General features: G+C 36.6%; 1 protein-coding gene across 2 annotated transcripts; it reads right to left on the minus strand.

The window, feature by feature from the left end:
- Positions 1-2,268: 2,268 nt before the first annotated feature.
- Positions 2,269-24,516, minus strand: LOC137945029 (E3 ubiquitin-protein ligase PRT1-like). Of its 2 annotated transcripts, XM_068790911.1 has the most exons (9): positions 24,270-24,374; positions 22,084-22,112; positions 21,956-22,003; positions 21,824-21,846; positions 21,635-21,703; positions 21,325-21,537; positions 21,053-21,253; positions 2,893-3,008; positions 2,269-2,652 (listed from the first exon to the last, which is right to left on the minus strand). In XM_068790911.1, the coding sequence occupies exons 1-9, from the start codon at positions 24,282-24,284 to the stop codon at positions 2,380-2,382; spliced, it is 987 nt and encodes a 328-aa protein (XP_068647012.1). In that variant the 5' UTR covers positions 24,285-24,374; the 3' UTR covers positions 2,269-2,379. The 2 variants fall into 2 exon arrangements, with proteins under 2 accessions (XP_068647012.1, XP_068647004.1); XM_068790903.1 differs by having other exon boundaries at positions 21,824-22,003; positions 24,270-24,516.
- Between the last annotated feature and the right edge of the window lie 2,721 nt (positions 24,517-27,237).

Below are 27,237 nucleotides of genomic sequence, written 5' to 3' on the forward strand. Positions count from 1 at the left end.
GTGCCTTGAGAAACTTGTCATTTTTCCTATAAAGGGAGATCTCTTCTCCTAGAATGTTCAATTTCTTAATTATATGAACGTACCTAGAGTTCATCTCAGCTATTGATTCATCTATTTTTATTTCGAATCCGTCGCATTGGGCTATCAATAAACTAATCCTAGAATCTTTGACTCTACTGGTCCCTTCATGTGTGACCACAAGTTTGTCCCATATTTCTTTAGTGGTCTTACATGTGGAGACCCGGATGAACTCATTTGGTCCTAAGGCACACAACAATTAGTTGATGGCCTTGGAATTGTTCTAAGTTGCTCCTTATCTTCCCTAGTCAACTCATTAAGAGTCCTTGTGATAAGAATTCCATTTTCTAATTTTTGTGCTTCAAATAGGCCATTCTTTGTCACATGTCATATGTCCTAATCCATGGATTGAAGGAAGAATTTAATTATCATCTTCCAGTAGCCATATTATTCACCTTTGAATAGTGGGGGACAATTGGTTTAATGTCGTTTGGAAAAGAGCAGTTTATCTTGAAATGTCATTTGGATTGTTGTTCAAAATCATGTAGAATTTGATTTCAAATGTCATTTATCACCAACAAAAAATTGCACTTTATAATATAGTACACTATTATGTATGTCTACAACACACTAGGTTGCAACCTAGGACTATCATCAACCAAAATCAAACTTATGGAGAGTAGTACCGTGGGCAGCCAATAACATAATATTAGGATATTTAACAACATAATATGTTTCCGATGGGTAATATAGTAGATATTTACTACTTAACACAATATTAATGGTGTCATTGTCCACCAACAAAAATATTATTTTACAATGTTGCATAAGGTTATGTATCTTCAACACACACTATCTCATACCCTAGAAACATAATTAACTAAAGTGGAATACGTTGACAACATGGTGCTATGAGCAATCAAGAACATAGTATTAAGGTTGCTAGCACTAATAGGTAACATAGTTCTTTATTTCTATTCACAATCAATTGTTTCACTTGTAGTCGACTTAAAAAAAATACACATGCTTTCTATTCTACAAGTAGGGTGTTTCTAGAAGAGCAATAAACAACATCGCTCAGAGCATTCAAATACTTTTGATTAGCATTTGCCCAGTGCTAAACTCCATGAAATAAGAAGTTGATTGTTTTATCTATAGTCAACTCCATAAAAATCCTCTGTTCTCTGTTTCTAGCAATCAACTACTATTGAAAGTGTAATCGACCATGACTGCATGGCCCAAAATAGTTGACTGCTTTTGATGATCACTTATCCAGTGTAGAGCTCTAGGACACAAGCAGTTGACTACTCTTTTTGCATTCAATTTCATAAAAATCCCCATGCTCTCTCTTTTTGGCAATAGATTGTTTTCTTGAAGAGTAGGTGACTAAGATGGCTCGAGCAATCAACTACTCTTTTAGAAGCAGTCAATTGCCAAAAACAAAGAGCATGAAGATTTTTGTGAAGTTGATTACAAATGAAGTAGTCAACTATTCATGACCTAGAACACTAGACAAATGAGAATTAAAACTGTTAACTACTCTAGGCCATGCAATCGACTACTTTGGAACCATCTTAAGGTAATTGTTGACCACTCTTCCAAAAGTAGTTGACTGCTAGAAACAAAACATTAGTCTTTAAAGTCAATTATCAGTGACATAGTTGATTATGTTAAGCAAAAACAAAAAATTATGTTACTTATTGGTAACACACCATGTTGTTAGCAACTCAAATATTATATTATTGACCACTTATAACAACATGTTGTTAGCATATTTCACTTTGGTCAATTATATTTCTAGGTTATAAAATAATGTGTTTTGAACAGATAACTTTGTGCAATATTGTAAAGTAAAATCTGTTATTAGTGGACAAATAACACAATTTGTATTTATCATGTTATCAAATGTTCTAATACTACGTTGTTGGATACCAAAACACTGCCCTCAACTACTTTCATTTTGATCGAATAGGTAATTTTTTTGTTAATGCCAAATAACAATATGGATGAATATGTCTACCGTGGACATCATAATAAATAGTAGATATGAAATTTGTTATAAATAGCCGCTTACTATATTAAAGAATTTATTCACTGGATTAGGACAAGCAATTGACTATTATCTACAAAAAAAAATTTTAGGTTCAAGTGACCCTCTGCGGGCCTAAGTATAGCATTTCCTTTCCACTTTCAAACCTGGAGGTATTTTTGTAAAAATTTATAACTAATAATTTAGAAAAACAAAATCAATGAATAATAAGAAAATAAATGTCTATAGCTAATAAAATTTTCAGTCAGTATAGCTTGTTGACAATCACTGGTAATTGAGATCCATAGTATAAAAAGAGGTCTATTTTAAGTTCAAACGCCAGTAACAGTGTCGCGTGCTTCCTCATCATCATCATCATCAGAAGAGTGTACAGGAATAATAGCGCCATCTTCAATGACTAGACGCCACAGGATACCACGCAGCCTCTCCGGCTGAACAAGCATTACCCTGTGATCCGAGGTGTGCTGCTGGTTGAATCGCCCTGGTAGCTTGGAGCGAGTATTGTAGCACGACTCACACAGATCAAAGCCAATCTTCTCCATACAATCTTTGCATCTGTACCACTTACCGATTATTGGATACATCTGTAGCAATGTCAAAAACTATCCAGTCAGAATTCATGAAGGAGCTTGTTTAAGTTTTAACTTTCCAACGCCCAACAAAAATCTGCCTGATGGGGCGATCACTCTGTTCATAGTTTTTCTTTCTTTTTTTCAGGAAACATCAGAGGCTAATAGTAACAGCAGAATGAAGAAGCCTGCACGAAACTTCCTAAAATTTCTTCGAATGAGACTAACAAGATGAGACTGACTGGGAGACATTACCCCGCATGAATCACAACCAACTCCAACGTTCACTTCCAGCCCACGTTGTTGCAGTGATCCAAAATCATAATCACTGGGTTGAGACTTGCCACACTCCTTTTCATCTAATGAGGCACCTATAACAAGCAAATCGACTTCATAAATGGAATACCCATACTCAGTTTCACAAATATCATGCATATAAATTTCAACTTCCAAAATTTTCAATTCCCACAGCTGCTACTAGATTGATTATACTGTAACAACTGCAAGTACATGCAAGAGAGACATTTATTAAGACAAACAGAGCTTTCTCTAAAATCCCAACCAGCATGGTGCCATGTAATTGAAGCTTTTCTCAAAAACCAAAAAACCAATTCTGGAGAATAAATTCCTGAAATGTTCAAATAACTAATCTACAAACAACCCAGAGTCATTATGGGAACATCGTGACCATTGCGGCCATTCGTTAATTCTTTTATTCACATTTTTCTCTGTTTTTTTCTGAATGAAGATGAAATTTTAATAATCTTGCAGAAAAAAGTTATGCAAATAAGTGACAGAGAAGTTTATCCATTACAGCCTCGACTGTCAAGGAGTCCTTACTGTTTAATCTGCAGTTGAACACATCTAAAAATAGCAAAACATACTGTTATGAACGTACGGAGGTCTCCGATGAAGAGGGAAGATAAGAACTTGACAATTGGAATAACAGTTTTTCAATGGAAAAAAAAACGAAAAAAAAAAAAGAAGCTAGACAAACTAGTTGGTCCTTGAGTTTTTGCCAAAAGACAGAGAAATAAGAAATAGGGTTTTTCTTGGTTGCCCTACTCAAACCACGAATTTTCCTTTAAACAGATGATTGCAACCTAATTGACACCTAATGACTCAAATACCTTCATGAACTGAAATTATTCCTCTTATATCCCACTTACACCCAATTAACTATTTTAACCTTGTATAATCAAATTACCAAAATACTAGCTCTAAGATAGTTCCAATCATTCTACCCTTCCTCAAAGAACCTCATCTCAAGGTTGAGCCATGAATTGGTTGCCTGTGTCATCCTCCATCACTCACAATGACGTTACTTGTGTTCAATACTGCACCCTTCAAGACCATTGAATACAAATAAAGCAAAACTTTGGAACTTGAGGTGTGGTTAGAATATCAAGAAATAGATAAACATAGGAAGAGTGACACTCTCAAAGTGGCCTGGCTTGACCAGTACTCGTGGATCTTTAATCGATTTCTTGTGGAATGGTAAAATGGATTTGCTAGTCAAATCTGTTGAAACTTTTGGCTCCGAGCTTTAAAATATGAGTGTGACATGCCAAGGTGCTTCCTTTGACAATGGTCAATGGTTTCATTGGCATGGTCTAAAATGTCAAATAATCAGCCATTTCCAATTGAGGAGCAAGGGAAGTGCCATCCACAATATGATCGCCTAGTGTACTTTTTTTTTTTTTTTATAAAGATGTAATTATATTAACAAGAGAAAATTACAAAGGAAGAGGGAGCAGATCCCTCACAACAAGAGATTGCAGGGACGCTCCCTGTTTGGCTAACACATCTGTAGCCGAATTTGCAGATCTCACAATATGATTGGCTGGTGTACTATTTGAAATCCCCTAGTTGTTTAGTTGCTCGAAGCTTGCCATCATGTGTCCTCAAATCTCCAAAAGACTTTTTTAATCAAAGGGTATAGGAAAGCCTTGATACGGTCTAATAAAGTTAGTGGGATTTCAACTTGGGATTGAGTCAACCTATAAATTGAAGCAACACGACTCTCTCTTTCTAACTAGCACACAACTTTCGGTTATTCTAACACTGATTTCTCTTTACAGAAAAAATCCAATTGAGAAACCGCTTTTGTGTAAGAAACTGGATTCAGCAATCTTTCTTTAAAGTTATAATTTATAGTATAACAGTTCATTCTTGATGGCATGAACCATCAGTTGATTGATGTTTCATTCTACCGCTCACAACCGTCTTTCAGCCAGAGCTTTGCTACTTGAGATATTGATTGCTCTTTATAGAAAATTAGAATGGAAGCCGATTATTTAATTGGAAAATAAACTTGAAGTGATTTCCTTCAAGATATTTCTGATAGAAAAATCATTGAAATAGAGAGAATCCACAAAAACTTCTATTGCAACCCTAGGGCTTGCACAGGAAAACCAATTGTCTAAGAAACAAACCGCCCAATCTAATTGTTATAAACCTTCTTAGGTCTTTTTCAAATAATTAAATAAATAAACAAATAATGATAGTTATACTAGTGGTTGTGCTTGAATTTTTGCCAAAAGACAAAGATATAAACAAGAGAAAAGCTTTTTCTTGGCCGCCGTACTCTCTCACACATTTCCTTTTAAATAGATTATTAAACCCTAAAAATAAACCTAATTGACACCTAATGACTTTACTATCCTCATAAACTGAAATTATTCCCCTTATCTCCCCAGTTACACCCAATTAACTATCTTAACCTTGTATACTCAAATCACCTAAATACTTTTATAGTTCCTATCGCATACATCTCTAAGATGTGACTACTTAAATGTGCTCCAATATTCTTCTTTCTCCCTACTTTTTCTGTAGTCTAATGTTAACTTTCATAAATTGTCTCTTCTTCTTTACCTTTTTTGGGCAAAGGCAGCTCCAGGTGGTGACAAGGAGCAAAAGAAAAAAAATATATACATGCGTCCTTGAGAGCACCAGAAAATGGTGTTTACTCTTCTTAGCTTTTATGGAGTCTGAGAGCTCAATTATGTATGCGAAAAACATAATTCTGTGCATATTACCTAACCTTTCCACCCATTATGGCAGTAATATTACCATGCTTAAAGGATGGGAAAGGAACAAGACCAAAATGAAAAGGATAAGGTCTCTATTAGCCTGAACCAACATCTCAGTTTATTGATACAATGTAATTCAGGACCTGAGTGAGCATGGCATGTAACATCTCACAAAGGCCATCATAACGGTGAAGTTCCATACCGCAGCTAAGAGACCCTATTTGCAAAAACTAGTGAAGTTTCAATTATGCTATAATGTATTCTAGACCTAAGTGGACACTGCCAAGGGCCCAAATCTTAAGGTTTGTTTTGTTTGTATTGAAAAACAAGAACACGGGCATTTTGGTCATTTTACCTTGTCATTATTTATATTTCTTGATGTAATCTTGTTCTACATGTCAAACTATGTCTATGGACCAAATTTCATGTAAAGAGGACACATACAATAGAAAATATAGAGAATTAGGGTTTTCACTTAAAGTAGGGGCAATGATGTAAATTATACTCAACCCTCTCAACCCTAAGTTATAAATAGAGATTGAGGGACGTGCAGGTCCCCCCTCTCAGTCTCTCTCTAAAAATTTCTCTTCTCCACTTTATCTCCCTCTCATTCTCTCTCTTCAACCTTCTGTCTTCTTACTTTTTTCATGGTATCAAAGTAGTAGATCGCATCTGGGAAGGATTTTTATAAGTTTTTCTGCTATTTGAAGCAGACGTTTACATAAAGGAACGATCTTTTCTAGTTTTTTCGGTTACTAGTTAGTAAAAATAAAAAAAATTCTCCTTTTCTTTCTACCATAACCCTAGGGTTATTGATTCTACTACTCTAAGAACATATTTTGATGTTCTAAACTACCAAAAGAGGCTTTTTATGCTGATCTAGAGGTGTGCGCCAAAGTTCTAGAATTGTGATTGTTGATGTCATTTGCACTTTTGTTGATGTCATCCCTACTGAAGTTCCAGTGCACTTTATCTTCTGAATTTGATCCCCTTGTTGGATTTTTTAGATTTTTTTATCTGCGCACATTTTATATCTGCCTTAATTGTGATTTTACGTTGTGGGACCCACTTGACCTGGTTAATTTGGAACTTTTTGGAAGGCTTATTTGATTTGTGGTATTCTTATATATTTGATATGGCTGACTTTGGTGAGGTTTACACTCTGGAAAATGAGTCATATAATCCGAATGATAAAGATATTATTACTATCACCTCTAAAAAGTTGAATGGTGATAATTACCTTACTTGGTCTAGATCTATTAGAATGTGTTTGAAGGGAAGGAAAAAAACTGAAATTTATTAGAGATAACCCTCTCGTTCCTCAGGATGATGATTGGGAGGCTGAAGATAATCCAGTGATGACTAGGCTTGTCAACAGCATGGAATTTAATTTTGAAATTGCCAAGGCTAAGTGGCTATCCTTGGAAGCTCTTTATGGACAAGAGAGCAATCTTTCCAGGGTTTATGAATTATAGAGTTTTTTTTGCTTAAAAAAGAGTAACAGAACTGTGGCAGACTACTATAGTTCTTTTCTGAGCATCTGGTAGGAAATTAATGTTTTCCATCCTTTTACTACCGATGAAAGGGAACTTCAAAAATAGCAGAGTCAACTTCTTGTGGTGAAATTTCTAGATGGATTGGGTGCTGAATTTGGTAGCATACAACACCATGTCGGGAGTCCAGAAACAAGGTAACAAATGATTTTGTTATCTTGGAATGTAAGGGGAACTGGTGTTGTTCGGAAGCGGGAATGATTTCAAGTTTTCTCTCTCAATTTAAACCCTTTATTGTTATCTTCCCAGAGACAAAATGTCAAGAGATGTCTAATGCCATTGCCAAGGAGCTCTGGTCGAATCCTTCTATGAAGTGGGTGGCGATTAATGCTATTGGTCACTTCGGCGGCATTCTTGTCACTTGGGACTCTACATATTTTGACTTTGTTCATGTGTCTGAAGGTCGTTTCTCATTGGGAATCCAGCTCCGGGATCTTTCTTCCAACAGAATATGGTGTGGGGGGGGAGTATATAGCCCGACCAGGTATCGAGAAGGCAGCCTCTTCTAGGAAGAGCTCAGTGAGCTCTATCAGTCTTGGAGACACCCCTGGCTTTTTGCGGGTGATTTTAATGCTATCTGATACTGCAATGAGAAGAAGTTGCCAGTGAACCGCATATCTGCCTCTATGTGTGGTTTCTCATATTTCATTGGCGGATGTGGGTTGGATGAGATATCACTTTCCGGAAAGAACTATATATGGTCGAACGGTCAACAACAGCCAATTCTATCAAAATTGGACTGTTTTCTGGCACGTCCAGACTAGTTGCAGCTCTTTGGGAATGTCTTTGATCGTGTTCTTAACAAGGTGGGCTCAGATCATTGGCTTATCAAGTTGACCACCTCTTTCGAGAAATGGGGACCCTCTCCTTTCCGTTTCGAAAACTCATGGCTAGTTGAGAAAATTTTTGATGCTCTTATTGATGGATGGTGGACTGAAAGTCCAAGCCTGGGTAGAAGGGAGTGGGCCTTCCCTCTAAAGCTTCAATTCTTAAAAGGAAAAATCAAGGAATGGGCCACGAGTCGTTGTGCCTCTCTGGTTGTTGAGAAGGTTTCTCTCCTTTCTCAGATCACGAACCTGGACCTGGCGGAAAAACAAAGGTATTTAACTCCGGCAGAGTTCTCTTCCCGAGTTTCTCTTAACTCTAATCTCAATACCATCTTGCATCAAGTGAAGATACGTTGGAAGTAAAGAGCCAGATTTAAATGGCTGAAGGAGGGAGATGCAAAATACAAAATTCTTCCATGTCGTAGCATCGACAAAACAGAGATCACTGTGTCGGACTTCGATTACTAATATGTTGATTAAGTTTTTTACAGACTTATACTCGGAGGAGTGTCCAAACATGCCAAAGCTTCAACACTTCAATTTCTCTTGTCTCTCTCCAGTAGTTGCCTCTTTATTAGAGCTTCCTTTTTTTGTCGGAGAAATTGAGCGTGCCGTTGTAGGCATGGAAAGATAGGGCTCCAGGCCCCGTTGGTTTCAATGGCGATTTTTTAAAAAGGTTTTGGTCTTGGCTCAGGGAGGATATCATAGCAATGATCCATGGCTTCTTCAGAAATGGTATCACCTTTCGCATTATTGGCGCATCATTTATTACCTTGGTTCCGAAGAAAGCTAGTGTTGAGAAGCCAGAGGACTTCCGACGAATCAGTCTTGTCACAAGTGCCTTCAAGATCATAGCAAGAATTTTGGCTCACCGCTTAAAGGTTCTTCTCCCAACCGTCATTCATAGAGGGCAAGGCGCTTTCCTTAAGGGAAGAGAAATTTTGGATTCCACTATGGCAGCACATGAACTTATTGATCATTTTCGTCGTAACAAGGATCCAAGAATTTCCCTGAAGCTCGATCTTGACATGGCTTTCTACAGAATTAACTGGATCCTGCTTAATGGAAAAAATGGGTTTTGGCGAAAAATGGAGATTATGGATCAGAAGTCGTGTGGGCTTGGCCTCTTATTCTTTCAACCTCAGTGGCTCAGTTTGTGGGTACTTCAAAGGGACTAGAGGGATCAGATAGGGTGATCCGCTATCCCCGCTTTTATTCAACATGGTTTCTGAATTCTTCTCCTCAATGTTTTACTCGGCGGTCAATCTTGGGTGGCTTCCTCCTGCTAGTATCCAATAGGCCTTTAATATTCCCATCCTCTAGTATGCGGATGATACCATCATATTTAGAATCGGTAATATTGATGGAGCTAGAAGGATTAAAGCGGTTTTGGGTCATTTCGAATTAGCATCAAGGCAGAAAGTTAATTGGGGAAAAACCTCTCTCATGGGTTTCAATGTCTGTTCCTTGCAAAGATGGCAAGTATATTTGGCTGCACAACAAGTCACCTACCAACAACCTATCTCGGTCTGCCCTTATTCAATGGCCGCATAAGCAAAAGTCTTTGGAATCCGGTGGTTGAGAAGATTGAATCCTAGCTAGCAACCTGGAAGGGGCGTTTACTCAGTAAGGTTGGGAGGCTCATCCTCCTCAAGTCTTGCATTGCAGGCATCCCAAACTATGCACCATCTTTTATGCCTTGTCCAACATCCATATGTAAAACCATGGATAAACTCAAACGAAGATTTCTATGGAGGGGATAGAGGGATGCCTTTAAATATCATCTGGTCAGATGGAACGAAGTCTGTTTGCTAAAGAATATGGGTGGCCTGGGGATTAGGAAATCCAAGGCAATGAACCAAGCGTTGCTCCTAAAATGGTTATGGAAGTTCAATACACTTTCTTCCAATATTTGGAAGGAAATGGTACTTGTTAAGCTTGGTTGTGGCTCTCCTTGGTGGATTTTAGGAGGTAATCGGAGATGTCTATCTTCAATTTGGAGAGCATTATACCTACTTCTTCCAAAATTCTCCTCTGCTAGTAAATTCTTTGTTGGAAACGGCATATCCCTCAAGTTTTGGGATGATCAGTGGATGGGGCAGGAGCCGCTTCAGAATGCTTTCAGAAGTCCTTTTCTCCTCTCTGCACGTAGAGACATATCAGTAGTTGATGCTTTTGAGGGGGGTGGTCTGAGCCTTCATCCTAGAAGGGGTGTTTCTGACACAGAGGCTTTGGAAGCCAGCCGCTTGATGGATTCTTTAAACTCGGTAAAAACTCGACCTTCAAAGGCCGACAAACTCATTTGGTGGCCAGACAAAAGAGGTACTTTCTCTGTATCATTTGCATTCGGATACATTAATGGCTGGTATTCGTCTCAGAGGGAGCATGAGGTCTACTTTGTATGGCGTCTATGTGCACCTCCTAAGACAAAATTTCATGTGGAATGCCTGTCAAAGCAAGATTCTCTCGACAGACGTGTTTAGAAGAAGAGGACACCCCTCAATCGACCCCCTGTGCCCTTTTTGCAACACTAAAACTGAAACCACAAGCCACATTCTGCTACAATGCATCTTCTTGTGGAAGGTGTGGACTTCCATTCTTAGTATGTTGGGGTCACAATTCTGCATGACAGCTGATCTGATCTCTTTCAGCATGTTGCTCATTGGTACTTCCCTTCCTGGTCTCGAAAAAGCAATGCTCTCCGGTTGTGCTAGTTTCATTCCGTGGGGGGGCTTTGGAATGAACGCAACTGAAGGCTTTTCGATGCAAAAAGTAAATCAACGGTACGTGTCGTGGACAGAGTGGTGAGACATATCTCTTCTTGGCTTCTAACTAAGAAGTTTTTCTCCTCCTATGTGGGTACCCCTATTTGTGAAAACTGGAGAAACTTGACAATGATGCACGTTGGGACAAAGGTCCAAATCATGCAGGAATGGACCCCTCCTGAACCCGGTTACCTTCAGTTGAACTTTGATGGCTCTTCACTTGGTAATCCCAGGATTGCTGGCTTCAGAGGTGTTATTTTGGATCCTTCCGGTAATCAGCATTTCTCATATGCCGGCACTTTAGGCATCTCCGATTCTACGTCAGCTGAGCTACATGGCCTCCTCAACGGGCTCCGTGTTTTCAGAGACAAGTGCAGCAGTCCCCTTCACATTGAAGGGGACTCGAAGGTAGTAATTGGTTGGTGTGAGTGTGCATCTCCTCCCCCGTGGAGCCATTGGGACATCTTTCGGAGATTTTATCTTGTATTTGGTCTCACATTGTGATATCCGCAAATTCGGCAGCAGATGTGCTTACCAAACAGGGAACTACCCTACAATCGCTTGTTGTTAGGGATCTGCTCCCTCCTCTTTTGTAATTTTTCTCTTGTTCATATAAAGACATCTTTATCAAAAATAAAAATAAAGGCACATATTTTGGCCTCAAATGAAATACCTAACCTCTCTACTACCTTTAATAGGATACAGGGAACTGACAAGATTGTTGTGCCTAGAGCTGGAAAAGATACTAAAGTGAGTGAAGCTGCTGCCCTTAATACATCAGCTACAACATCAAATTATACTAATACGTCCAAGGAAGGCACAAGGACTGGAAAAGGCAAAGGTAGAGATAATTCTGACAAAGGACGAGGTTGAGGACATGGTAAATCTGAGTACAAGTATGTTCATTGTGGATGCACCAATCATTACTCAGATAGATGTTAGATAAAATTTGGGAAGCCTGCGTGGGCAATTACATATGAAGGTATAGCACCAGGGTTTGAAAATATAATCCCACTTGGTGCTCCGGATGAATTACAAAAATTGATTCAACAGCAACAACAAATCTCACAGTAGCAACAACAGATTTCCTAATGTATGGCACAACTATCTATTCCCTTTACATCCTTGGCACATATGACTCTTCCGATAGGTATGTCTACACTCTTGGTGTCTCATTCCCCATTTTGGGTTCTTGATTCTGATGCCATAAAACACATGTCAAGTAAGTCCTCACTGTTTTCTGACTTAAAAGGAATATGCTCTCACTAAACATGTTAATCTCGTTGATGGATCATTTTCACCAGTACAGGCAATGGGAAATGTTACCCCTGTACCTTTTCTTTCCCCTCAATCTGCACTGTTAGTTCCAAAATTTGTGTGTCATTCAGGTAACTAAGTCTATGAATTGTTCTCTAACTTTTGACCCTACACATTGTGTCATTCAGGATCTCGTGACGAGGAAGATGATTAGTTCCGCTCGTGAGAGAGGGACACTATACTATCTGGATAGCCATAACTAGGGGTGGCTTCGAACCGAGCCAGTTCGCAAGTGGCTTGAGTTTGGCTCGTTTCGATTCGGTATACCTGGATCTCGAACTCACAAGTGGCTTGAGTTCGGCTCGTTTCGATTCGGTATACCTGGATCTCGAACCGAGTTTGAGATCCGGGATCAGCTCGTTTAAATTAACGAGTCGAGCTCGATCGAATCAAGGTTTGGCTCAAAAGCTCGTAAGCCGGCTCGTTAACGGGCTGAGTCGGGAGCGGGAGCGGGAGCAAGAGCGAGGGGGAGAAAAATTCTTCCTCCCCTCATCACCGCCAACCCCTACGGTCAGTTGTTGTCGCCGTCGACAGCTGCTTGCCGGCCGCCTCTGTCGCCGTCGGTTCGATTTCTTCTCGTCTGCCTTCGCCTCTGTTTCCGTTGCCGCTAACCCCCTTCCCTCTACGTCGTCTTGGCGAAAAACCAGAACAGAAATACCTAAGTTAATGGGAGAAATAATTCCACCCCCTCCCCCCTCCCCCGTGCGAAGACGATTTTGCATGTGCAACTTTCGCTCGTGTGATTTCACACGTGCAAGATCATAAAGTAACAAAAAAAAAAAAATCTTAAACTCTCCTTCCTCATGGCTCTTAAAGAAATTGAAAATACATTTTAGTAGAAATAAGTTTCTATGGACTATTAGTGTCTCATTTTTTTGTAAACATTTTTCTAATTGAAAATTTTTATTAAAAAAAATCATATAATTTTCTAAATAAGATTTTCCAGCCAAGATGGGCTAGAAAACCGTATAGAAAATTTTTGAATAAGTATTTGATAGTTGATGCGGTAATACTTTTAGCATGAGGCAATTTTCATAGCAATTTTGTGTTTGACATTTTATTTGATTAAAAATGTATCGATAAGTATAGTAATATATTAGATTGATTATTATTTTTTATTTATTTCCCTAAAAGAGGCAATAAGAGGTCCATTTAACTTTCCTAAGAAAATTTTAAAATATTTCTTGTAATTTTCTAATAAGTCACTAATAGTAATAGGATTTTATTTAAAGGTTTTTTTGGAAATATGTATCATAGGAAAAACATAGAACCAGGGGCACTAAGGAGGCCATAGTAAATTTATGGTCAAATTCAAAAATTACAAAATAAGCTAGACAACATTTGGAGTAAAAAAGATTAATATTGGTGCGTTTTAATCCATTATTGAAATTCAATCATGAACCTCCTCCCCTATCATTTTTTTTTTTTAAAATGTATGCATAATTTTATATATAATTTATTTGACAAATATTTTATATAGAGAGTATTAAATGTAGGTTAAGCTTGAACTCGGTTAAAATTATTAGGCTCGAGGCTGGGGTCGACTCGAGCTCAAGTTCAAAATATTTAAATCAAGCTCGGCTTGAACAAGGTTCGGACTTAGCTGGATTCAATGCCACCGACCCTGATGCCCAATTTTAAGTAGAGGTCATTCCCAATTTTATATAAAATGTATGCATAATTTTATATATAGTTTATTTGCCATGTATTTTTTGAAAAGTTTTAAATGTATTTTGGAGCACGAACTCGAGACATGTATTTTTTGAAAAGTTTTAAATGAATATTGAAGTTCAAGCTCGTCTCGAACTCGGTTAAAATTATAAGGCTCGAGCTCAATAACAATTTTAGGCTCGAGATTAGGCTTGGCTCGAGCTCGAGTTCGAAATATTTAAATCAAACTCGGCTCGAACATAGGCAGGTTTGGGCTCTTAATGCCACCCCTAGCCATAACCAAGACAGTACTTTACATGCACTACACAGTTGATTCACCCCTTTAGTGACATCTCAGACTTGGTCATCCATCTCCAATGAAACTGATTCAAGTAGTTCCAGATCTTCCTTCAAGTATTACTTTTCAATGCGAGTCATGTCAGTTGGGCAAGCATTACCAGAGCTCCTTTCCTATTTCATCTCATAAGACAAGTAAACTTTTTGAGCTTGTCCACTCAGGGGTCCTGTCTTGTGACTAATTAGTTTGGTCATAATTATTTTATTTTCTTTATTGATGATTTCAGTAGATGTACTTGGATTTATCTCATGCAAGAAAAATCTGAAGTTTTTAATGTATTTCAACTATTTTATAATGAAATAAAGAATTAGTTTGCAACTTCTACCATATTGTGCGTACAAATAATGGTCTTGAGTTTATGAATCATAAATTTGGCTCTTTCTATCAGTCAGAAAGAATCATTTATCAGACTCCTTGTGTGTTCACTCCACAAAGCGCAAGAATCATCATTTACTTGAGGTAGCTCGCACTATGATGATTCACATATATTTACCTAAGCCTTATTAGGGTGATGATGTTCTTACTGCATGCTTTCTGATAAATAGAATGTTGTCTTTTGCTCTTGGTGGCAAGATTCCTAATCAGATTGTTTTACCTACTGCACCTTTGTTTCCAATGTTACCTCGGGTCTTTGGGTGTATATGCTTTGCACATATATTTGATCAGTCCAAGGATAGATTGTCTCCACGGTCTATTAAGTGTGTATTTCTAGGGTATTCTCGAACACAAAAATGGTACAAATATTATTGTCCGTCTATGAGAAAAACATATATATCTACTGATGTTACCTTCTTTGAGGATGTTTCATTTTTTGAATCTTCTAAATCCAAGTCGGTTCCACCAGAACCCTCGGTACCTAGTCTAGTCATTCCTCTTCCAATTGATGAATGTGCTCCAGCCTCACGACATGCTCTTATAGAAAAACCATTGCAGGTATACTAGTGCCGACATCAACCATCTCATTCTTATCGAAACCCCCTCCTCACACCTAACCACAATTCTTCATCGTCTCCTGATCCTGAGCTAAGTGATCTGCACCATCCTATCAACCTTTGAAAAGGTGTTCACAAAGGTACCCGCCATCCTTTATCTCATTTTGTCTCCTTTGATTCCTTTTCTGATAACTATAGTAAGTTTGCTTTGTCCATCTCCACTTGCACTATTCCTTGTTTAGTGCAGGATGTCTTGTTGCAAACTCATTAGAAGAATGTCATGGATGTTGAGATGGAAGCATTAATCGATAGAGGGACTTGGGAGTTATGTGACTTACCTCCAGGTGCTGTTGTGGTTGGGTGTTGATGGTTCTATACTATTAAGTATAACTCTGATGGATTAGTTGAACGGTATGAGGCTCATCTTGTTGTCAAATGGTATTCACAGACATTTGGAGTGGATGTTTTTAAAACTTTTTCTCCGATTGCTTGCTTGTCCTCTGTTCGTATACTTATTTTTGTTGCAGTCCATCAAAACTAGTCTCTTTTCCAACTGGATATTAAAAATGTCTTCTTATATGGTGACATTGAGAAGGAAATCTATATGGAATAACCTCTAGGGTATGTTGCTCAAAGGGGGACATATAAGGTATGTCGACTCAAGAAGGTTCTTTATGGCTTAAAATAGAGTCCGTAAACTTGGTTTGAAAATTTAGTCAAGTGGTTATATCCATGGGATTTCCTAGAAGCCATTGTGATCATTCATCATTTATCTTGAAACGACTATCTGGAATTATTATCTTACGGGTATATGTAGATGATATCATCCTATCTGGGAGTGACAAATCAGGTAATGAAACAGTTAAATCCCATTTGGTGAAATACTTTCAGACTAAGGATCTTGGTCAACTGAAATATTTTCTAGGCATTGAGGTAGCGAGAGGGCGTGGCGCGATTCGAAGTCGCGACCTGACGTTCCTGGTTGTAAAGAGAATACCATCAGACCACACGGCCTTAGGTAGCAAGGAACAACACTAACTCGGAGGAAATATGTTACTGATATCCTTCAAGAATATGGTCTTCTGAGGGCTGAACCTATGGATACACCTATGGAAGTAGACTTAATCTTCATGATAATCAAAGTCCATAACTGAAAGATAAAACAATGAATCTCGAAGGCTAGTAGGCAAACTCATCTATGCTACAGCTACTAGACCAGATATTTCAATTGCAGTGAGTCAGTTAATGGAGTATCCACATAAGATTCACTTAGAGCCTGCACAAGAATCTTGAGATATTTCTAAAGGGAACATTAGGAAAAGGTCTCCTTTTCAAACCTAATAATCACTTGAGGATTCAAGGTTTTCTTTGATGCTGACTATGCAGGCTCCAAGCTTGAAAGAAAATCAACCACTGGATATTGTGTATTTATGGGAGGAAATCTTGCCAACTGGAAAGTGAAAAGCAGACTATTGTTTCTCGTCCCAGTGCAAAAGTTGAATATAGAGCAATGGCTCACACTGTCAATGAACTAATGTCTATAAAATCGGTTGTCCAATAATTTGGCTTCGATCAGAAGGATCCTACGATTGTATATTGTGATAACCAGGCGACAATCTTCACTACAAACAATCCAGTCTTTCATGAAAGAACAAAGCATATAGAGGTAGATTGTCATTTCATTTGAGACGCAGTAATGAGGAAACAAATAACTACTCCATATGTTTGGTATGGTGATCAACTGGGCAATATCCTAACTAAAGCACTAGAGAAGTACGAATTGCTGAACTTCTATGGCAAACTGGGATTGTTTGACATATATTCTCCAACTTTGAGGGGGAGTTTTGAAAAACAAGAACAGGTGTATTTTGGTCATTTTACCTTATAATAATTTATATTTCTTGATGTAATCTTGTTCTACATGTCAAACTATGTCTATGGACCAAATTTCATGTAAAAATGACACGTAGAATATGAGATATAAAGAATTAGGGTTTCACTTAAAGTAGGGGCAATGATGTAAATTGTACTCAACCCTCTCAACCCTAAGTTATAAATAGAGGTTGGGAGACGTGCAAGTCCCCCATCTCAGTCTCTTTCTGAATTCTTCTCTTCTCCACTTTCTCTCCCTCTCATTCTCTCTCTTCAACCTTCTTTCTTACTTTTTTCGATTTATTTATTATTTTTTTAAAGGGATTCACAGTCCCTCTCTCTTATAACTAAGTAAGGTCAATTATGACAATTCACTCGAGTCTATTATGAGGCTCATAATCCAAATCACGAATATTTTATCCACTATTATTGCTTACAAATACACTAATTGGCCCATAACTGTACTTCAATATGACTAATCCACCTTTCTAGTTATACAAAAAGACTTACGGACTGACTCATTAGGATCCCAATCCCAATTTCTTAGAACATCGTATTCCTCCTTATAACTTTAGCCGATATTTCTCCATAAGGGAAGAACCTCTAGAATGTCGTCAATGTCTTTGTATAACATTGCGAGGAAACTAAGGGCAAAGCTTAATTGGGAAGTTAGTTGACTTCTTAGGCTTCTTCACGTTAAACAAAACAAGAACCTAGAATTACTCCTGCACTACTGTTCACTCAATCCCACAATCTTATATTTTGTACTTATTTAAAGAAATATCTTCACCCTATGATTTTTCAGCATTCACTTAGATTCAATCCAAGGATGGCTGAATTTCTGGTAGTCACTAAGATGGTCCACAGCAGGACTTGGTTAGCCATCACTATGGTTGAGACATCACTTTTTAAGTAATAAGCTCTCTTTGGGAGATTCTATAACCAAAAAAGGGACCCTTGCACCCCCAACATCCTACTACCTAAGTCGACAAACTTTTCTGGACTCATTCGAGGAGACTTTCTCATAATAAGAAAACTTTGCTTGCAACATACTACTTTAGTATGATAACAAGCCCTCGGAGAGTCCCTAGTAAGTCTTCAACTCGTTACCCTATAAAATAACATTTCCAAAACCTTGAACCCACACTGCAACTCATGCTTACCTAAATAAAACGCGGATTCATAGAGTCCAACTCTTTCTCAATTTAAATCAGAGTTATCAATTTCAGAAATCCAATTCAATATATTTTTTATTCTGTTAGAACAAACAAGGTATAATCCTCAGAACCCGAATCTAGTCTAAAATCAGTCCACTAACTTTAGAGGTTCACTTTCGATATTCATCTATTTATGTTTGAAATGGACAAACCTGAAATTTTTAGAAGCCAAACAACTTCAATCTATTTCAGACCCTCCATTCAATAACTTTTCTCATATCCCACTAATTATACACTAGTCAACAGAAGCAAGAAATTCTAGAAGTTTAACCAATGGTTAATCTACTCAAACTAACCACACACTAGATCAAACAGAAAATAAAATCACAGAATCCTAAACAACATTTAATTCACATGGCCCTCCCTTTTAACTAATCAAATTTGTCAGTATAAACAACAAGACCAACTTAAAAAATCACTTACTCCACTACACTAGCATTTCAATCCTTTTTGACTAACATCCTACAACCAAAACTTACTCGGAGAAAATCCACCTCAATCTACATCCCATGTAATAAAACTCAATGGCATTAACTAGAGTCCAACCATATAAAACCACATTCCACAATTTAATGTCCTTAGCTTCACCAATTCAGAAGTTAATCCCAAGAAGCAATAAATAACAACAACAACAAAAAAACTCAACAGCCCTCTTTCTCCGTATCCAAGTATTCATACATAGATCAAACAGAATACAGAATTCCACCAAAAAAAAAAAAATTTAAGCAACATTTAATCTACTCAAACCTCTCCATTTCATCAATTCTTCCTCATATTCAAGTATTCATGCATATAAGCCCCACAGAAGTATGACATTCCGGGAATTAACTACTTTAATCCAACTCAGGTCACTAATTTTTGTAATCCACACTCCAGTCATATCTAACTTGAACAGAATCATAAAGTTCCAAATATTAAATAAGTTAAATCCAGTTTAAACCTTCAATTTCAACACCCTACCAACTAATAATGCTTAAATTGAACAACGACCTGCAATTCCAGCAATTAAAAACAACACCCATCTTTCCCAGACCATCAACTTCAGTGGTTCACAACACTCCATATTCAACTCATTATGCCAAAATCGAATAAAGATGTGAAATTCCACAATCAACAAATAAAATATCTAACTCAGACCTTCAGTACCAGAAATTCATACTCAACACTCCACTAACTATGCTTAATTCATCAAAAAGGTGAAATTTCAGCAATTAAAACCACACCCATCTATCCTAGATCTTCAATTTTAGTGCTTTTTACTCATTCAATTAACTATGGCAAAATTGAGTAGAGATATCAAGTTCCAGAAATCAAACAAATCTAAATATCCAACTAAGACCTTCAATTCCAGAAATCCATACTCAACATTCAGATATCTATGCTTAAATTGCTCAAAAATATGAAATTTCAGCAATTAAAACCACACCCATCTATCCTAGATCTTCAAATTTCAATGCTTCTTACTCCTTAATCAATTAACTATGCCAAAATCAAGTAGAGATATCAAATTCCAGAAATCAAACAAATCTAAATATCCAACTCAGACCTTCAACTCCAGAAATCTATTGTCAACATTTAACTATCTGTGCTTAAATTGATCAAAATAATAAAATTTCAGCAATTAAAACCAAACCCATCTATCCTAGATCTTCAATTTCAATGCTTCATACTCCTTACTCAATTAACTACGCCAAAATCAAGTAGAGATATCAAATTCCAGAAATAAAACAAATTAAATATTCAACTCAGACTTCAATTTCAGTATCCCAACTTACACTCAACAGGTCATACATAAATGGGAGAAACCATGTAATTTCAGAACTTCAGATAACTCTAATTTAATTCAAATCTTCGGTCCCAAAACAAATCCGAGTTCGATAAGAGTTTAATCATGCATAACAGAAATACAACACGAAATTCAAAGTTTAACATCTCCAAATCTAACTCAAAATTTAATTTCATTTAAGACAAAAGAAAATCCAACACCCGACCTCTGTTATGGCCAAACTGAAAAGATGACTTATATTTAAGAAACCTAATAGCCCAAATCTGAACTCAAAACGCCCCCCCCCCCCCCCCCCCCCCACACCCCCCCCCCTCTTTGTTCTAATTCTTTCATTAATCGAAGAAAACGAATAGAAAGGAGAAATAGCAAGGTAAATTGAGTAAATCAACAGGAAAAATGAGAAATTTGGAAGGATGATTTTGGACTCGAACTTACCTAGAAGGGTAGTCTATTTTATTACCAAAGAGTATTTTCCCGTAGAAAGTCATATCGAGAGTTTAAGGAGAACAAGGATATGGAAATTTTGATAATTGCTTAAGTTATAAATAGAGGGGGAGGGGGGGGGGGGGGGGGGGGGAGGGGGGTGTCGATAAATCCGAATGTCTCCCATATCTTCTCTCTGGCAAATTCCAACAATAAACTTTGTTGGATTTATTATATGCTTTCATATATCATGTCAAGAAACAAAAAGAGGAAGAACTTGGTTAGTTTTAACAGTTATCATGGGATAGGGAATGCAATCCCAGATATTAGTGTTGACATCATCTCAGTTCTACATGCATTTCATATCTCAAACAGAATACATAAGCTATTTCAGAATATACATTTATCACCACATTATCAATATAAAAAGACATAGAAGGTGTATAATATGCTGTTTGCAATTAAACTTTCTCTAAAAACTATTGAAATCAAATTGAGAAATCTCTCATAGGGGCTTGGGGAAGGGTAGAAGGTGATAAAACATAGCAGACTTAGCAGTCATTGCTACTATTGAAAAACAATTTTGATAAAAACAAAACAATGATAACATAATAACGTATATTTAGATGTAATGGCAATTAGGGAGGGCAGACAGAGGTTAGAGATAGCAGCTGGAAACTTACAAGGTGATTGAACTTCCTGCAGAAGGTCTGGCTTGATCTGAATTTCCTCTCTTCGAATTGAATATTCTTTGGGAAACTGTTCCACAAGGAAATGATCAAGTACCAAACATACTTTTGGAAACTTTCCAGGATGCGAGTTCTGACAATCTTGGCAATTAAGACTTCCATCAACAGGGACAGCCAAACAAGACCTACAATATACTGTACAGAAAGCAAAATAAGAAAAAACATTTTACTAAACTTCTAGGTCCAACTAATCGAGATATGCTTACCATGGCCACAGTTAAGAACTACAGGTAGAACCAATAGCTTCTTGCATGATGTGCACAATGCATCAGCAACAGAAATGTGCTTCGGAGTATCCTCTTTCAAACCATTTTCTCGCGAGGAATTTTCTACAAGATGAACTTCTCTACTGTCTCCATTACTCTTCAACTGATGTTCTTCACAAGCAGTTAAACCATTGTTGTATGAAGTGTCACAATCTGGTGAATTTAGAATTTTATCAAGCATATTTTAAAAAAAAAAAGGGATTACCAAGCATAGTTATTTTTTAATGGATTACCAAGCTTGGGTACTTACCATTTATACTCTCATTGGCAGGAAGATCAGAAATTTCAGGAGAGAAGAAGCCAGTTTGGGTTTCTTCCTCTGGAAGATGCAATAAAATCAACTTAAGAAAAGTGAACTAAATAATACATATAAAATGTTTAGAGTCTTAGTACAGTTCTGGGGCAGTTAAGCAAAACAGTCTGCAATTGAATAACTGACCTTGGGCCTGACTTTCCCTCCTCCTGTAGACAACAGGGTGGGTTTTTAGAAGCAAGAAATGAAGCAGCTCACAGACACTAGGAAAATGAATAAATGAATTTCTGCAAATAGGACAATGAGATTCTCGCGCACCATTCATAGCTGTATGAACACACCAAAAACAGGAAACATGGCCGCATACTGCAAGGAAAGAAAAGTCAGAAGATCAATAAATTGAATAATTTAATCTACCTGAGAAAATAAGAAAGATGTCTTCTTACCCAGTACAACTGGCTTGTAAAGAAGATCCCTGTAAAAAACCCAAAAACATAATCTTGAGTTAAACAAACCAAAAGATAGATAGACAGACAGACAGACAGATAGATAGATAGATAGATAGATAGTGGTGCACCATTACGAAAAAACAAATAACAGAATGGGGCATGCTAGGTTCAAATAATATAAAATAGAAAATTAATGGCAATGGCCCGTGATTCTTAAGGTCAAAAGTTCTAACAGCTGTGTGGGAGGGGCTGAATCCTTGTGCTTCTTTGTAGGAGAGACTGATATTCTCAAGCATTCTCTGTTTTCATATAAAAAGTTTTCAAAAAAAGTTTTAAAAATGGATTGACATTTCCAACAAAATTTCTTTTCACGCAGTTGAAGCAACTCTATTTGCAGCAATGCTACAGTTACAAATGAAACACAATCATTTCATCAAAATTTTTGATAAGTTGTTTGTGTTTCTTAATGTGGGGATCATGACGGAAAGAAATGGAAGGCTTTTTGGTAGGTCTATCTCCTTGGAAAGTTCTATTACTTCTCCTATTTTTGCTTTTCCACATGTCTTTTTACAAAATCAATGTTCATTGTTATACTTCATGTAAACTGGAGCCTGTAACATTAGCCGATCAGAGGCTTGATTAAAAAATATGATGAGAAAAAGCAGCTTATTGGCAAGTGCATAGATGGGGCAGCAAGCAGGGATGCCAGGAGGGCTGGAGCTGCTTTATTTTGCATTTCCTTTATACTGAGGCCCCAAAAACTGTGGCCGAGGCTCAGCCAGTATATATGGTTGCTCCTTTTACAATATTTTTTAACCTAAAGTATGCGCAAGTGCAGGATGATTCTAACCTTACTATAGACTATCTCAACAGCGTATATTTAACACCAAGAGCAACCTCTCATAAAATCGAGATTCACAAATCCCCCTTGGATCTAAGCATAGCCAGGCAGCTGAGCACTACTATCCAGAGACAAATGAGCCAGCTGATTGTCTTTCTTAGCTAGGATTATCTTTTGTTGCACCCATGTATTTCAAAATGTTATGCACGATCATGTTGAAGGCCTAGCTTTAGAAATTTATACGCAGTAAGGGATACTGAAGCTCAGACAAGGGGTATCACCCCACACCTCCTATCTGGGTCCTTAGTTTTGTCTACAACTGTCCACGTAGTGTTAGCTAACATAGTTTCATCATTTTCTTCAAACACCCAACAATACTAGCTGATTCCTCCAAGTTGACTGATTCAGAGTAACCCATAAAGATCAAATGTACATCTTATAGACACAGCTAACCCTCGAAAGATAACAGCCATCATTCCATATCTGTCCTTGGTGATCCTATATTCAACCAGGCTCAAAGCTTCCAATAGCAATATAGGCCGTCTAGAATTCTAAGAAGACTAACTAGACAAGTCCATAGACCGAAAACAGAAAGATTCTGGATAAACCGCTGCAGAAATGGCAAGAAGAACGATGGGCAAATGATGGGATTTTGATATTGAACCATACAAGTACATTGAGTATTGGCTTGTCACTTTCTACCTAAACAGATGAGAAAGACCATACATCACTTGTCATGCATCAACTTTTCCTCTCTAGATGTTTATCAGAGATCCTTGTTACAACAACTGCGTGTTGCTTTTCCATTAATCCATACAGTGACAACCTATTCAAAGGTGAAATCGATTCCAGTGGTAATAAAGGCACCTTTTCCTTTAGATTATCAGCTCATACAGCCCAGATCTCAATGTTCTTTATTCAGGCATAGCTCTTAAATGCAGCGATTCAACAAAAATAAAGACAACACACTGAACCTCATTCATTCAAGTAGAGCCGTGTTATTGAGAGTAGTTTCACTGCGGATGTTCGCCAGAATCTAAAAATCCTAAAATAGTCAATTTTAAGATGGATACTGCTGACCATTGATAATAAGACCTATTTGAATTGAGATCCTAAGCAGCTTCAAACTACCACAACCCCACGAAAGAGAATGAAGAAGTATTGCGAACGAAAATCATTATTCTAACACTCAGAAACAGATAATTTTGGGGGAAACTAATCAGAATATCTGGTACCAACACCAAATTCTATATAATATAAATATATATAGATATAGATATAGATATATTATACATCCATATATAGGAACCAGAAACTAGAAAACGAAAAGAAAAAGACTTACAGGCAGACGCAGCATCTGAAAGACTCTGGTATTTCCTCAGCGCCATCGAAGCTTTTCAGGGATTTGCTTTCCTCCAGACTTCCGGTAAAACCTTGAGACATTTCATTTCTGTCCATATAGGGACAAGAGAGAACCTAGTACGATAGATTTCTGGAAAAGAGTAGAGGAAACGTTGGAAACTGCAAACAACTTTCGAACGTCAGAAAGGGAGAGGCTCTCTGATGATTTCGAGGTCAATTCTCGCTTTAGTTTTTGGCCTCCCTTATCACCGACGCTTTTATATGTTCTCATGTTTCCATCCTGCTAATTGTTTCTCTCCATTTTCTAATTTATTTAGGGGACACGATTATTCTTTAAAATTCTAAATCCCACGAGAACCGTGAAGGAAATGTTTAGACTTATCTCGCAACGGCTCAACCAATACACTATATAAATCTATTATTTATTATCATTTTTATATTAAAGACATATTTAAAATTAGATTATATTAACTCTATACATATATCTTATAAAACGTATATATAATTAACTTTTCTCTATCTCTCATCTATTAGACCAATTCCCTTACATGTATTTAACAGCAACATACATATATTATAATTTATAAATATAACATAATATAATATTATAATTTATGATTGTAATATGCGGTGGTGATAATTGTCTATATGTGGATTTTTTACTTATTAAGAATTTATCTCAACAAGTAATTCTAGGCACTCCATTCCTTCGAAAAATTATGCCCAATGCACCTGCATCACTAAGAGAATAGAAGGACATAATAATAATGACCCTACCCTTTTGAATCTAATCGTCAGACTAGTTTCTTCAATGAATTAAAAACTACATCTTTAAATAAAAAATTAATTATTTAAAAGAATAAATTTGATATCTAACAATTGAACAAAGGTTAAAAACACCTAAGATAAAAAATCAGATAAAACAAATACAACAACAATTTACTTCAAAATTTTGTAGTGACATTCCTAATGCTTTTTGGAATCGTAAGAAACATATTGTTTCCTTACCATATGTTGAAAATTTTTATGAGAAAAATAATCCTACCAAAGCTTGCCCGAGTAAAATGAAAAAGGAATATTTAGATCTCTTCAAACAAGAAATTAAAACCTTGTTAGCAACAAGATTAATTACAAAATCATATTCCCCTCGAAGTTGCACAACTTTTTGTGTAAATAAAAATGTTGAAAAAGAATGAGGCATGTCTCATTTAATGATAAAATATAAACCACTGGATGATTGTCTTAAATGAATTAAATATCCTATTCCTAACAAAAATTATCTTTTGGATAGATTACATTCTGCCAAAATATTTTCTAAATTTGATCTTAAATCTAGCTATTGGCATATTTAAATTCATGACAAGGACAAATACTAAACAACATTTACTATTCCTTTTGGGCATTATGGATGAAATGTTATGCCTTTCTGGTTGAAAAATACTCCCTCTGAATTTCAACATATCCTAAATGATAACTTCAGAAATTATAGTGAATTTTCTATAGTATATATCGATGACATTCTTATCTTTTCTACTACTATAGAATCACATTTGAAAATCTTCAAAACCATTATTAAGAGAAATGGTCTTGCGATTTCTGTCCCAAAAATGAAATTATTTCAAACATCTGTTCGATTTTTGGGTTATATTAATCAAGGAAAAACTATTCATATTGATATATCAATTGAGTTTTCATCCAAATTCCTTGATGAAATAAGGGATAAAATTCAATTACAAATATTTTTGGGTAGTCTAAATTATATTTCATACTACTATCTTAATCTCACACAGGATTCCAAACTCCTTTATGAAAGACTAAAAAAGAATCTCACGTTGTGGATTAATGCTTATGCCATGGCTGTCCAAAAAATTGGAGCTAGAGTTTGACAGCCTCCTTGTCTTATAGTAGCCAACCCTCAATGGAAGAAGGTTGTTGAAAATGATGTCTCTCATATTGGTTATGGATGAATTTTGAAATAATTAAATCCAATTTTTAATAAAAGAGGAATTGATACGATTAAATTATAGATTATGGAAACAAGAACAATTGACTTATTCATCTGTTAAGCCAAAAATTCTTGCTATTGTTAAATGCATAGGCAAATTTCAAGATGATTTACTCAATTAATAGTTCTTGTTACGAGTAGATTGTTCAGTTGCCAAACAAAATCTCAAAAAAGATGTAAATTTTTTTGGTATCTAAACATATATTTTCTAGATAGCATGCCAAAATTAAGTGCATTTGATTTTGAAATTGAATATATCAAAGGAGAAAATAACTCTCTACTTGATTTTCTTACCTGTGAATTTTTGTAGGGATAAGATAATGTCACATTTTTTCAACAAGGGAAATCTTCTCTCTAGTAGAGGAGATAAAGACCGAGGCAAATCTAATCCTAATAAAGGGAACAATAAAGGAAAAATTAAGTGTCTGAAGCATCGTCTTCAATGTCAATGAAGGATGTGGTCTTATCTTAACCCAATTTTACGACCTTTTCAATTACAAAATAAAATTTGGTTATCAATTGCAAGGATATGCTAGTGATTCCTGACCTTCAGAAAATTTGTTCGAAGTGGCTGAAAGAATCTTTCTTTCCAATAACCAACTACAAATCGTGGTTTTATTATGAAGCAATTTTGATTCATACTCAATATGTGACTAATCGTCACCTTGTCCAATATCAAACAATTGGACAATCCAATTGCTTATAGTAATTGCACCATAAATAAATTCATCTCTCCAATGATTTGGGGAAAGCATAATCTTGCTGATGAAGAACTTGATCTTAATGGCAAGGGGTTCAACTACTGGGACTATGTTAATGTGTGGTAAAATATGTTTTATTACCAAAATCCTACATATAAATATACATAGTATATTACTCTTAGTGTTGAAATTAAAAAGCACCGACATGATAAAATACCCATTCCTTTATGGGTATCAAATGG

This window comes from Aristolochia californica, unplaced genomic scaffold, assembly GCF_029961685.1.
Source record: "Aristolochia californica isolate CCGP_79_NKW_82.1479 unplaced genomic scaffold, dmAriCali1.0.hap1 SCAF_1, whole genome shotgun sequence".
In the NCBI taxonomy this organism is placed as follows: domain Eukaryota; kingdom Viridiplantae; phylum Streptophyta; class Magnoliopsida; order Piperales; family Aristolochiaceae; genus Aristolochia; species Aristolochia californica.